Source organism: Zea mays, chromosome 10 (assembly GCF_902167145.1).
Source record: "Zea mays cultivar B73 chromosome 10, Zm-B73-REFERENCE-NAM-5.0, whole genome shotgun sequence".
Taxonomy (NCBI): domain Eukaryota; kingdom Viridiplantae; phylum Streptophyta; class Magnoliopsida; order Poales; family Poaceae; genus Zea; species Zea mays.
In genome coordinates this window covers 95,647,999-95,662,034 of record NC_050105.1, presented here as the reverse complement: position 1 = coordinate 95,662,034, position 14,036 = coordinate 95,647,999, and the positions used below count along the sequence as shown (strand labels likewise).

At 46.5% G+C, this 14,036-nt stretch overlaps 1 protein-coding gene across 1 annotated transcript; it reads right to left on the bottom strand.

The window, feature by feature from the left end:
- Window positions 1-6,106: 6,106 nt before the first annotated feature.
- LOC100196928 (heat shock protein HSP82) lies at window positions 6,107-8,741 on the bottom strand. The gene is made up of 2 exons (NM_001141944.3): window positions 8,481-8,741; window positions 6,107-8,353 (listed from the first exon to the last, which is right to left on the bottom strand). The coding sequence occupies exons 1-2, from the start codon at window positions 8,631-8,633 to the stop codon at window positions 6,362-6,364; spliced, it is 2,145 nt and encodes a 714-aa protein (NP_001135416.3). The 5' UTR covers window positions 8,634-8,741; the 3' UTR covers window positions 6,107-6,361.
- Window positions 8,742-14,036: the final 5,295 nt, after the last annotated feature.

The window sequence follows — 14,036 nt, the reverse complement described above, 5'->3', positions numbered from 1 at the left end:
TTGGGTTTGAGATTTTTCCTGTAAAAAGAATACCCAAGTGAAGCGAGAATAATCATCCACAATAACTAGACAGTACTTACTCCCGCCGATGCTTATGTAAGCAATCGGGCCGAATAGATCCATGTGTAGGAGCTCTAGTGGCCTGTCGGTCGTCATGATGTTCTTGTGTGGATGATGAGAGCCAACCTGCTTTCCTGCTTGGCATGCGCTACAAATCCTGTCTTTCTCAAAATGAACATTTGTTAATCCTAAAATGTGTTCTCCCTTTAGAAGCTTGTGAAGATTCTTCATCCCAACATGGGCTAGTCGGCGGTGCCAGAGCCAACCCATGTTAGTCTTAGCAATTAAGCAAGTGTCGAGTTCAGCTCTATCAAAATCTACCAAGTATAGCTGACCCTCTAACACTCCCTTAAATGCTATTGAATCATCACTTCTTCTAAAGACAGTGACACCTATATCAGTAAAAAGACAGTTGTAGCCCATTTGACATAATTGAGATACAGAAAGCAAATTGTAATCTAAAGAATCAACAAGAAAAACATTGGAAATGGAATGGTCAGGTGAAATAGCAATTTTACCCAAACCTTTGACCAAACCTTGATTTCCATCCCCGAATGTGATCGCTCTTTGGGGATCTTGATTTTTCTCATATGAGGAGAACATCCTTTTCTCCCCTGTCATGTGGTTTGTGCACCCGCTGTCGAGTATCCAACTTGAGCCCCCGGATGCATAAACCTACAAAACAAGTTTAGTTCTTGACTTTAGGTACCCAAATGGTTTTGGGTCCTTTGACATTAGACACAAGAACTTTGGGTACCCAAACACAAGTCTTTGACCCCTTGTGCTTGCCCCCAACATACTTGGCAACTACCTTGCCGGATTTGTTAGTCAACACATAAGATGCATCAAAAGTTTTAAAAGAAATGTTATGATCATTTGATGCACTAGGAATTTTCTTAGGCAAATTAGCACGGGTTGGTTGCCTAGAACTAGATGTCTCACCCTTATACATAAAAGCATGATTGGGGCCAGAGTGAGACTTCTTAGAATGAATTTTCCTAATTTTGCTCTCAGGATAACCGGCAGGGTATAAAATGTAACCCTCGTTATCCTGAGGCATGGGAGCCTTGCCCTTAACAAAATTGGACAATCTTTTAGGAGGGGCACTAAGTTTGACATTGTCTCCCCTTTGGAAGCCAATGCCATCCTTGATGCCCGGGCGTCTCCCATTATAAAGCATGCTACGAGCAAATTTAAATTTCTCATTTTCTAAGTTGTGCTCGGCAATTTTAGCATCTAGTTTTGTTATATGATCATTTTGTTGTTTAATTAAAGCCATATGATCATGAATAGCATCAATGTTAACATCTCTACATCTAGTGCAAATAGATACATGCTCAACGATAGATGTAGAGGGTTTGCAAGAATTAAGTTCAACAATCTTAGCATGAAGAATATCATTTTTATCTCTAAGATCGGAAATTGTAACTTTGCAAACATCAAAATCTTTAGCCTTAGTAATTAAATTTTCATTTTCTATTCTAAGGCTAGCAAGAGAAATGTTTAATTCTTCAATCCTAGCAAGCAAATCATCATTATTATCTCTAGGATTGGGAATTGAAACATTACAAACATGTGAATCAACCTTAGCATTTAAACTAGCATTTTCATTTCTAAGGTTGTCAATCATCTCACGGCAAGTGCTTAGCTCACTAGATAATTTTTCACATTTCTCAATTTCTAGAGCATAAGCCTTTTTAACCTTAACATGTTTCTTGTTTTCTTTAATTAGACAATCCTCTTGGGAATCCAAAAGGTCATCCTTTTCATGAATAGCACTAACTAATTCATTTAATTTTTCCTTTTGTGCTATGTTAAGGTTGGCAAAAAGGGAACGCAAATTATCCTCCTCATCACTAGCATTATCGTCACTAGAAGATTCATATTTAGTGGAGGAGTTAGATTTAACCTTCTTCCGTTTGCCGTCCTTTGCCATGAGGCACTTGTGGCCGACGTTGGGGAAGAGAAGTCCCTTGGTGACGGCGATGTTGGCGGCGTCCTCGTCGTCGGAGGAGTCGCTATAGCTTTCGTCGGAGTCCCACTCTCGACAAACATGGGCATCGCCGCCCTTCTTCTTGTAGTACTTCTTTTTCTCCTTTCTTCTCCCCTTCTTGTCGTCGCCTCGGTCACTGTCACTTGAGATTGGACATTTAGCGATAAAATGACCGGGCTTACCACATTTGTAGCAAACCTTCTTGGAGCGGGACTTGTAGTCTTTCCCCCTCCTTTGTTTGAGGATTTGGCGGAAGCTCTTGATGACGAGCGCCATCTCCTCATTGTCAAGCTTGGAGGAGTCTATTGGTTGTCGACTTGGGGTAGACTCCTCCTTCTTTTCTTCCGTCGCCTTGAATGCGACGGGTTGAGCCTCGGATGTAGATGGATCATCAAGCTCGTTGATCTTCCTCGAGCCTTCGATCATGCACTCAAAACTTACAAAATGCCCGATTACTTCCTCGGGGGTCATTTTAGTATATCTTGGATTACCACGAATTAATTGAACTTGAGTAGGGTTAAGGAAAATAAGAGATCTTAGAATAACCTTAACCATTTCGTGGTCATCCCATTTTACGCTCCCGAGGTTGCGCACTTGGTTTACCAAGGTCTTGAGCCGGTTGTACATGTGTTGTGGCTCTTCCCCTTTGCGAAGCCGGAACCGACCGAGCTCCCCCTCGATCGTTTCCCGCTTGGTGATCTTTGTGAGCTCGTCTCCCTCGTGCGCGGTTTTGAGCACATCCCAAACTTCTTTGGCGCTCTTCAACCCTTGAACTTTGTTATACTCCTCTCTACTTAAAGAGGCGAGGAGTATCGTTGTCGCTTGAGAGTTGAAGTGCTCGATTTGGGCCACCTCATCCTCATCATAATCCTTGTCCCCTACGGACGGTACCTGTGCACCAAACTCAACAACATCCCATATACTTTTGTGGAGTGAGGTTAGATGAAATCGCATTAAATCACTCCACCTAGCATAATCTTCACCATCAAAAGTTGGTGGTTTGCCTAATGGGACGGAAAGTAAAGGTGCATGTTTAGAAATGCGAGGGTAGTGTAGGAGGATCTTACTAAACTTCTTACGCTCTTGGCGTTTAGAAGTTACGGAGGGCGCATCGGAGTCGGAGGTCGATGTTGATGAAGTGTCGGTCTCGTAGTAGACCACTTTCCTCATCCTCTTTTGCTTGTCCCCATCCCGATGCGGCTTGTGGGAAGAAGATTTTTCCTTCTTCTCTTTGTGGTGAGAAGAAGATTTCTTCTCCTTCCCTTTGTTGGAGGAGTTCTTCTTCTTCTCCCTCCTCTTGGTGCGGGACTCTTCCGATGAAGTGCTCCCTTGGCTTGTAGTGGGCTTTTCGCCGGTCTCCATCTCCTTCTTGGCGTGATCTCCCGACATCACTTCGAGCGGTTAGGCTCTAATGAAGCACCGGGCTCTGATACCAATTGATAGTCGCCTAGAGGGGGGTGAATAGGGCGAAACTGAAATTTACAAATATAAACACAACTACAAGCCGGGTTAGCGTTAGAAATAAAATCGAGTCCGCGAGAGAGGGCGCAAAACAAATCACAAGCGAATAAACAAGTGAGACACGCGGATTTGTTTTACCGAGGTTCGGTTCTCGCAAACCTACTCCCCGTTGAGGAGGCCACAAAGGCCGGGTCTCTTTCAACCCTTCCCTCTCTCAAACGATCCACGGATCGAGTGAGCTTTTCTTCTTCTCAATCAAACGGGAACAAAACTTCCCCGCAAGGGCCACCACACAATTGATGCCTCTTGCCTTGGTTACAATTGAGCTTTGATCACAAGAACAATTGAGAAAGAAAGAAAGTGATCCAAGCGCAAGAGCTCAAAAGAACACGGCAAATCTCTTTGGTGTGTCTAGAATTGAATGCTAGAGCTCTTGTAGTAGTTGGGAAGTGGAAAACTTGGATGCCATGAATGGTGGGGTGGTTGGGGTATTTATAGCCCCAACCACCAAAAGTGGCCGTTGGGAGGCTGTCTGCTCGATGGCGCACCGGACAGTCCGGTGCACACCGGACAGTCCGGTGCCCCCGCCACGTCATCACTGCCGTTGGATTCTGACCGTTGGAGCTCCTGACTTGTGGGCCCGCCTGGGTGTCCGGTGCACACCGGACATCTACTGTTCCTTGTCCAGTGTGCCAGTATGGGCGCACCTGACTTCTGCGCGCGCAGAGCGCGCATTAAATGCGTGGCAGAGAGCCGTTGGCGCGGAGATAGCCGTTGCTCCGGAGTCGCACCGGACAGTCCGGTGCACACCGGACAGTCCGGTGAATTATAGCGGACTAGCCGTTGGAGTTTCCCGAAGCTGGCGAGTTCCTGAGGCTGCTCCTCCTTGGCGCACCGGACACTGTCCGGTGTACACCGGACAATCCGGTGAATTATAGCGCGAGTGCCTCTGGAAATTCCCGAAGGTAGCGAGTTGGCGTTGGAATCCTCTGGTGCACCGGACATGTCCGGTGCGCCAGACCAGAGGTGCCTTCGGTTGGCCATTTGCTCTTTTGTTGAATCCAAAACTTGATCTTTTTATTGGCTGAGTGCGAACCTTTTACATCTGTATAATCTACACACTTGGACAAACTAGTTAGTCCAATTATTTGTGTTGGGCAATTCAACCACCAAAATTATATAGGAACTAGGTGTAAGCCTAATTCCCTTTCACCTACTATGCCCTTTAGGCTCAAAACTGAATTCCAGAGTCCTTGCCACTTGCTCCCTAATGTTCTCGTATACTTCACCATCATAAGCCATAGGTGTGGAAAAGGGGCTGACAACAATGCCCCTGCGTCCCTACCACATGCCTGTTTGGAGCAGATCCATGCGACACCCCGTTTCCTATAGGATGGACAGATGGTCCATATGCCACACTTTGGTAATATGACTGTTGCAGATTAAAATTTGCTACTGATCTTCCATTCGTGCCCTTAGCAGATACATCCATGGTGTTGGGTACAACTGCTCTACCAAAGCTAGGTGTGCATGGCGAATTCGTTGCACGTTTACCCTAACCTTCTTCCTTTATCTGCTGCAATATAGATCAAATCTATCTATGCATGCTGTTGGTTATATCTTGTTTAAATTCATAACTAAATGCGTGGAAAGAATTACACACTCCCTCAGAAATCATACGCGTAATCTCCATGACATCAACCCCATACTTGCTAGCTACGGAAGTATCAACCATGTGAGCGAGTTCTTCGCAAGTGAGAGATGAACTTACCTTCTTGTTGGATGTGGTTGCCCCGCCAGTTTGTTTGATTGCACTATTCTTGGTCTTCCGGAAGCAAACCAACTTTTCATTCCGTTTCTACTCCATCTCCCGCGCAATTTCTTCTTCAAGCTCCTTCTTGTTTGCCTCTGTAAGGTCCTCCATCGTGACCATGATCATGTTTAGAGGATGAACATTAGATTTGTCTGGCGCCGTCTTCTTTGCAGTATGTTCTTCCATGATCCCATCCACGATTGGCGATGAGAGCCCCAATCACGAGCAATCGCTGCAGAACTATACAAATCGTCCCCAGCAGAGTCGCCAAATCTGTTGCTACCAGTATTTTGTTGAGTAACAGCGATGATCTCACTTTCGTAGAAAAAATCGAGTGCTTTTTCTCGGCAAAACACCAAAGAAAGAAGAACAAAGGAAATAGATTGGAGAAAATGATAGCCGTGGGTTCTTAGTAGAACAAGGAAATAGATAGCAGATTGGAGAAAACGATAACCGTGAGTTCTTATCATAATGTTTTTATAATCCATCTACAACCAGGTTTTCTCAAAAATAGGAATTGACTTTATAAAAATCTAAACAAACTCTCATTATAGTTTATGTGACCAAGCATAAAACTAACCTACTCTAGAAAATAGAAATTGATTTAATCAAAATAAATATTAATCCTAATAAACTTCAGTGCTTGTGGCCACGTCAACTTGGGCATCTGTTGAGCTTCACGGGTGCTTTTCTCCCACCTTTTGTGGCCATATACCACCGTATATATCCTTATTCATACACCGACTAATAACTTGTTTTGTTTTCTTTTTCTCCTTTATGAGGGAAGCTAAGGACTCGGATCGGATGTATTATATGTTTCACAGGATTCCACGACACTCAGAGCAGACCCGAAATGTGACACGAAGAAGACACACGGTCCTGCCTCCTGGCAATCAAGGTACTACTAGACACTACTGTGACCTGTACCAACAGTGTCCCCTTTGGACCCACACGCAGACACACACAAACAGGCATCGCCATTGACCGTCGTCCCTCATCGCTGAGAACTTGCATATATAGGAAAGAAGGACACCTCAGTCGACCTCCTCCATCTTGCTCTCCTCGGCGGCGCCCTCGTCAAGCGCGGGCATGTCGGCGTCCTCGTCGGCAGCAGCGTCCTCGTCGATGTTGAGGCCGAGCTTGAGCATCCTGTGGATCCTGGCCGCGAACGTGTTGGGGTCGTCGAGGCTGAACCCCGAGGTGAGCAGCGCCGTCTCGAAGAGCAGCAGCACGAGGTCCTTGACGGACTTGTCGTTTCGGTCGGCCTCGGCGCGCTTCCGGAGCTCCTCCATGATGCCGTTGTCCGGGTTGATCTCCATGGTCTTCTTGGAGGACATGTACGCGCTCATGCTGCTGTCCCGTAGTGCCTGCGCCTTCATGATCCGTTCCATGTTGGCGGTCCACCCGTACTCGCCCGTCACCAGGCAGCACGGCGAGTCGACGATGCGGTCCGACACCACCACCTTCTCGACGCGGTCGCCCAGGATGTCCTTGATCACCTTGCACAGCTCCTCGAACCGCTTCTTGCGCTCCTCCCGCCGCTTCTTGGCCTCCTCGTCGTCCTCGTCGTCCAGCTTCAGGCCCTCCTTGGTTGCCGACACCAGCTTCTTGCCGTCGTACTCCTTAAGCTGCCCCACGGCGTACTCGTCGATGGCGTCCACCATGAACAGCACCTCGTAGCCCTTCTTCTTGAGACGCTCCAGGAACGGCGAGTTCTCCACGGCCTTCCTGCTCTCGCCGGTGATGTAGTAGATGTCCTTCTGCCCCTCCTTCATGCGCGTCACGTAGTCCTTGAGGCTCGTCGTCTCGTCGCCGCTCTTGGTGGAGTGGTAGCGCAGGAGGTCGGCGAGCTTGGCGCGGTTCTGCGAGTCCTCGTGGATGCCCAGCTTGATGTTCTTGGAGAAGGCGTCGTAGAACTTGGCGTAGTCGTCCTTGTTCTCCGCGATCTCGAAGAACATCTCGATGCACTTCTTGACCAGGTTCTTGCGGATGACCTTGAGGATCTTGTTCTGCTGCAGCGTCTCGCGGGAGATGTTGAGCGGCAGGTCATCCGAGTCCACCACGCCCTTCACGAAGCCCAGCCACTCCGGGATGAGCTCCTCGCAGTTGTCCATGATGAAGACGCGGCGGACGTAGAGCTTGATGTTGTTGAGCTTCTTGCGCGTGTCGAACAGGTCGAAGGGCGCGCGGCGGGGCACGAACAGGATGGCCTTGAACTCCAGCTGCCCCTCCACCGAGAAGTGCTTCACGGCGAGGTGGTCCTCCCAGTCGTTGGTCAGAGACTTGTAGAAGGAGGCGTACTCCTCGCGCGTGATCTCCTCGGGCTTGCGGAGCCAGATGGGCTTCTGCTTGTTGATCTGCACCCACTCGTGGCTCACCTCCTTCACCTTCTTCTTCTTTTTGCTCTTATCCTTGGCGTCCTTGTCCTCGTCGTCCACCTCCTCGACGTCGCCCTCCTCCTCCTTCTTGTTGTCCTCCTCCTCGTCGTCACTGATCTCCTTCTCGGTGGTCTTCTCCGTCCACAGGTAGATGGGGTAGCTGATGAACTCCGAGTGCTTCTTGACGAGGTCCTTGAGGCGGCGCTCCTCCAGGTACTCGAGCTGGTCGTCCTTGAGGAAGAGCGTGATCTTGGTGCCCCGGCCGAGTCGCTCCCCCGTGGTGTCATGCGTGACGGTGAAGGACCCGCCGGCCTGGGACTCCCACACGTACTGCTCGTCGTCGTTGTGCTTGGTGGTGACCATGACCCTGTCCGCGACGAGGTAGGCGGAGTAGAAGCCGACGCCGAACTGGCCGATCATCGACACGTCGGTGGCGCCCGCGGCAAGCGCCTCCATGAACTCCTTGGTGCCCGACCGCGCGATGGTGCCGAGGTTGTTGACCAGGTCGGACTTGGTCATGCCCACGCCGGAGTCGATGATGGACAGCGTCTTGCTGGCCTTGTCCGGGACGAGCCGGATGAAGAGCTCCGGCTGCGCGTCCAGCTTCGACTTGTCCGTCAGGCTCTCGAAGCGGATCTTGTCAAGCGCCTGCAATGGAATGCCATTGCCATTGTCACGGATTAGCTTGTTGTTGGTGTAATGTAAAGCAGAGCATTTCAAGTGTCGAAAATGAAATGAGAACAGAGGATGGCTTGATCGGGAAGGAAGAGCTTACATCCGATGCGTTGGAGATGAGCTCTCTGAGGAAGATCTCCTTGTTCGAGTAGAAGGTGTTGATGATGAGGGAGAGCAGCTGGTTGATCTCGGCCTGGAATGCGAAGGTCTCCGTCTCCGCACCGCCAGCCATGTGCACGTCCGCAGACGCCATTACCCTGCTTGTTGTTGTCGGAGAATCGAATGCTTAGTTGTCGCGGATAGATTTGCTGAAAGAGAGAGAGAGGTGATGGATCGATCACTCAATTGTTGCTTGGTTTCGTGTCACGCCGATGGACAGGCCGGACGAACAGGTGGCTTTGCTTTATACAAACGCGGTTGATCGCAGGGAGAGTTCGCAGGTGTTCCAGTGTGTTCGCAAGCTTTCCTGCCCTACTCTGTTTCGCGTACTCCCGGCTGTTCCAGAGCCTTCACCTCTCTGTCTTGGTGTTGGACTGTTGGGCGTGTGGCGGTGGGACGGCCGGAAGCTTCCGCGGTCTTCTGGTTTCTTCAGATGGATGGAAGGGGGAGCCGAACGCAACGGATCAAACTGAGACTAGTGGCCCAGTTCGTTCGAATCTTCCAACTGATTATGCTCGTGTATGGGCCGGATTCCCATTTCAGCTGAATATACTCATGGGCTGAATTGGATAAAACTTATTTTCTCTATTTTAAATTGAAAAATCTTTAAAAAGTCAACATATTCTAAATTTAACTAAAAATATTAAAATATATAAAACCTATAGCATTAAATAGATACACTATAAACTTTAGAATTTAATATTATTTATCTAGTATTTTAAATATTGTTCTTGTCGTCATGAGAAACATACGGGCGATCGTTATACGTGGATCCTGGAGATATGTTTTTGTTGCGATCGTCTCTCTTGAACGCTGCTTTGACCACCTCTGAGTGCTAGAGGTGGTCATGTTCCATGCGTGTCACCTGACTTGACTTATCAACCTGAGGGAGATGCACAACAACAAATAAAACATCCAATTTCAGTCTAATCGCGTTGATCGGCCCATGCTGGTTGCATTGGTCGCCTCTTGTCATATTTTTTGAGTAGGTTGAAAATAAGTAAATAAAGGTGCATCAAAAGCAACCAAAAAATAAATCTACCTAAAGCATAGTTTAGAACATTATCATTAGTCCTAAATCAACACATGTCATGTGTATGACCAAAGGTGCAGAAACGGACCAGAGAGCCACAAGGACTACCATAAACTAAACCACGGGCCAGATAAATGGTGAGCCATTCATAGAAACATCCTAAATTCGATGTACGGTGCGTATCATACCAACGATCCTATGAATATTCGTAACCACGAGCTGAATCATACACATGAACAAGTACCAGAACTTTCAAAGAAGTCTACCCCGAATAAAAAACACAACTGAGACATGTAAGGTGTCACACCCGGTTTTACAAGTTAAACCGAATACGAATCATGTACGTGACAGGATCAGAATTCACGTACACGACAATTACATAAATGACTCATAATCACACAATGCTTTAAGTAATCATAAAGAACAAGTAATATTATTACAGACCGAAGTCATTAATATCATATAGATCAAAGTGCATATAATAAAAGCATAGCTGTCACACCCGGATTTAAGGGGCAAACCCAGGAGCGAATCAAATGTGTGTTGGGATCAAATCTCATACATATGATGACTCATGTTATAGAAACGAATGTCACGTATTTAATATATAATGGAGTTATGTACAAAATATTTAAACAATTACATCATACGAAGACAACGAGCAATCATAGTTGACTGGGAGACAACAGCCTAGACTTCTCACGAACTCATCGCGACATCCTTCACGCTCCTCATCTTGCGTACCTGCTCTTGACCTAGGGGGATGTGAGTACAATAAGGGTGAGCTCACATACATTCACCGCTCAATAAGTTGTGGGAATAATGTGCATGAGCTCACTTACAGTGGGGCTCATGTGAAGTGTAAGGCTCTTAAAGGAGATGGTTAAAGCTGAGCATTGCTTTTAAAGTTGGTCAAAATTTTATTAACAGTTACTAAGTGTAAGTAGATACCAACCCAATTAAATAAGAGATCACAATTAATAATAACACCCACAATGCATGCAAATGACAGATTGAATTTAGTTCTATAAATTAATCATGCGAGAGTCGTGACCCGCTCTTGACCGTGAACACGGCTGATATACCAGTTTTACACTTTGCAGAGGTTGCACCCTTTACCCACAAGTCGTGTTACCCATTTGCCAAGGGATCGCGACTTTCCATTCATCTCTACCGAGGAGACAAGCCAGGGTAGCACTATGAGGCCTTTACAAAGTTCCACGAGCTTCAGAAAACCCGCTAAGGTTTCTGAGGAGGGAAATATAGTAATCCCTCGTCCAAAAAGCCATCGCAGCATGATCGACCCGAGAACTTCCCTATACCGTAGCTCCTCTACCGCCCTTACCCCTTTCTGGTAAGTAGTCCTCCACTAGCTTTCCTAATTAGGCGACCAAGGGTGTTGCATTCCACCCTTGTGGTAGTACAGTTATCTCAAGTTAAGCTCCATGTTACAATTAACATAATGATCTTGTCATGAACAATAATTAAAAACAACAACATAATTGGAACATGATCATAATTCAAATATAACATTAATCCCAAAACCAGGTACAACAATCGCAAGTCTACCCAATAGTTCATTTGTGTGCAAGGGGTGGGCTAAACAAAACTAGAGAAACCTATTAGGCCCCATCAAATTAACATGATCATGTCTTAGTGATTAAGAGGAACATTATTAGGTAAATAAGAGTGATCAAGGGAACAACTTGCCTTTGACTTAAGATCCCAGGGACTTCTCCAAATTGGTCTTCGGGTGACTCGTAACCTCGCTGTTACTCCGTAGCAATATATACAAATAGACAAGAAGTACATAAAAATAACAGTACACCAAACATGAGAACAAACAATGTAAGAATATTCTACGCGCTGCTACGAGATCACAGTTTCGAGAATCACTAAAATTGGAGTTACGGTTAAAAAGATATGGTTTTCGAAAGATTCAAGTGATTTTAACACATAAATTATGTTCTATGTTGTTTTTAATAAATCATGACAAATGTATTCCAAAATAACTAATTAATTTTTAACCTATGTTATAATTTTAATAGAATCATATTTTAGTTTAAACTATAGTCATAGATTGATTTACAATGTCACATTAACCCTTATTAGAAAAGTCAATCTAATAACAAGTACTTAATTATCTTTGAAAACCATAAATAAAATGTTGTAGATAAACTTAATACGAGACTAACGCAATTTGAACGGAGTAATTCGGAGTTAAAACGGATTGGATATGAATTAAACAAGTTTCTAGGTATTTTATTATTAAATTTATACCTAAATATAACTTCCAGGGGTTCATTTGCTAATTCTAGGGACTTAAATGTGACGTATTCCTATGATGGAGGGACGACGGGTGTATTTGCGTATTACTCGAGGTTTCTTTAGCAAATGTGTGAGGCTGAAGGGGTATCGATGAATGAGAGCCATTGGATTGTCTTCGCACGGCGCAGATTAAATTGTATCCTCATCTAAGTGGTATGCACTAGGGACCGCCAGATCCATGATCGACGGTCATGATTTGATTAAACCCTGCCCGCACAACCATCGATCAACGACCCGGATTGAATCTGGTCGAATCGTTTTCACATTCTAATCGTGGCCACATGCCCACGATCCAATGGTCCCCACATGTCTTCCCCAGCCCGCTGACCGACCACAGCGGGGCATCACCGGCGTGCACCTAGCCCTGCGCCCCAAACGTCTTATGGCGCACGAACCCCGACCAAACTGAAAGGGAAATTGGGTTAACCATTTCCTATAACTAATTTTGGTGGTTGATAATCAACACAGACGCATGGACTAACTAGTTTGTCTAGAATTCATGTATTACACGTGCATAAGGTTCAACACAAACCAAGAAAGAAATCAAGTTAGGGACTCAATTTAAAACGGAGCAAAGAACTTGAGTGTGCTGAAAATTGGCGCACCGGACAGTGTCCGGTGCACCAAGGCCGTACACTCCGAATCAGCCACTCTCGGGAATTCTAGGGCGCCCTCTGCTATAATTTACCGGACTGTCCAGTTTGCCACCGGACTGTCCGGTGAGCCAGCGGAGCAACGGCTCTCTAGGACCAACGGTTAACTCTGACAGATGAACAGTGTCACGGCACAAGTTAGAGCAGGAAGTCAGAGGGGCACCAGACTGTCCGGTGTGGCACCAGACTGTCCGGTGCCGCAAAAAGACAAAGCTCCAACGGTCGACTCAACTCTGAAACCTAACGGTATCCCCGTATTTCAAAGCGCCATGCGCAAGAAGTATAGTAAGATGCCCCTTCGCTACCCTGTATTTCAAAGAGCGCTCCATTACTTTCCGTACCCCTAAGCAAACCACCATATTTTTATTGTGAGGATTATTGTATGTGGAGTGATAAAATGAGGCACCATCTAACCTCACTCCACAAAAGTATTTGGGATATTGTTGAGTATGGAGCGCTGGTACCTAAGGTGGGGGACAAAGACTATGACTCGGACGAGGCCGCCCAAATTAGGCACTTTAACTCCCAAGCCACGTCTATACTCCTCGCCTCCTTGTGTCGAAAGGAGTATAACAAGGTGCAAGGATTAAAAAGTGCCAAAGAAATTTGGGATGTCCTCAAAACCACACATGAAGGGGACGAGGTGACCAAGATCACCAAGCGGGAAACGATCGAGGGCGAGCTCGGTCGATTCATCCTCAACAAAGGTGAAGAGCCGCAAGCAATGTACAACCGGCTAAAGACAATGGTGAACCAAGTGCGCAACCTCGGGAGCACCAAATGGGATGACCATGAAATGGTCAAGGTTATTCTAAGATCCCTTATTTTTTGTAATCCTACTCAAGTTCAATTAATACGTGGGGATCCTAGATATAAACTAATGTCTCCCGAGGAAGTTATTGGCAAGTTTGTGAGCTTTGAACTTATGATCAAAGACTCCAAATACATTGTCAACTTGGAGCAAGGCGCCACCTCCACATCCGAGGTGCAACCCGTTGCATTCAAAGCAACGGAAGAAGAGGAGTCTACATCACGTAGGCTTCTAATTGATGCCTCCAAGCTCTACAACAAGGAAATGGCGCTCATCATCAAGAGCTTCCGCCAAATCCTCAAACAAAGGAGGGGGAAGGACTACAAGTCCTGCTCCAAGAAGGTGTGCTACCGGTGTGGTAAGTCCGGTCATTTCATAGCAAAATGTCCACTTTCTAGTGGAAGTGACAGGGACAACGACAAGAAAGGGAAGAAGAAGGAGAAGAAGAGATACTACAAGAAGAAGGGCGGCGATGCCCACATATGCCGGGAATGGGACTCCGACGAGAGCTCCACCGATTCCTCCTCCGATGAGGACGCCGCCAACATCGCCGTCAACAAGGGCCTCCTCTTCCCTAATGTCGGCCACAAGTGTCTCATGGCTGAGGATGGCAAGAAGAAGAAGGTACACTCTAGAGCCACCCCAAATATACAACATCTAGTGATGAGGGTA

What these genes read in the sequence shown, in the direction of transcription:
- LOC100196928 (NM_001141944.3), bottom strand. Translation starts at nt 8,633, where the DNA reads ATGGCGTCTGCGGACGTGCACATGGCTGGCGGTGCGGAGACGGAGACC. An exon ending in TCATCTCCAACGCATCGGAT is followed by an intron (nt 8,354 to 8,480) that starts GTAAGCTCTTCC and finishes ATTCCATTGCAG; the next exon opens with GCGCTTGACAAGATCCGCTT.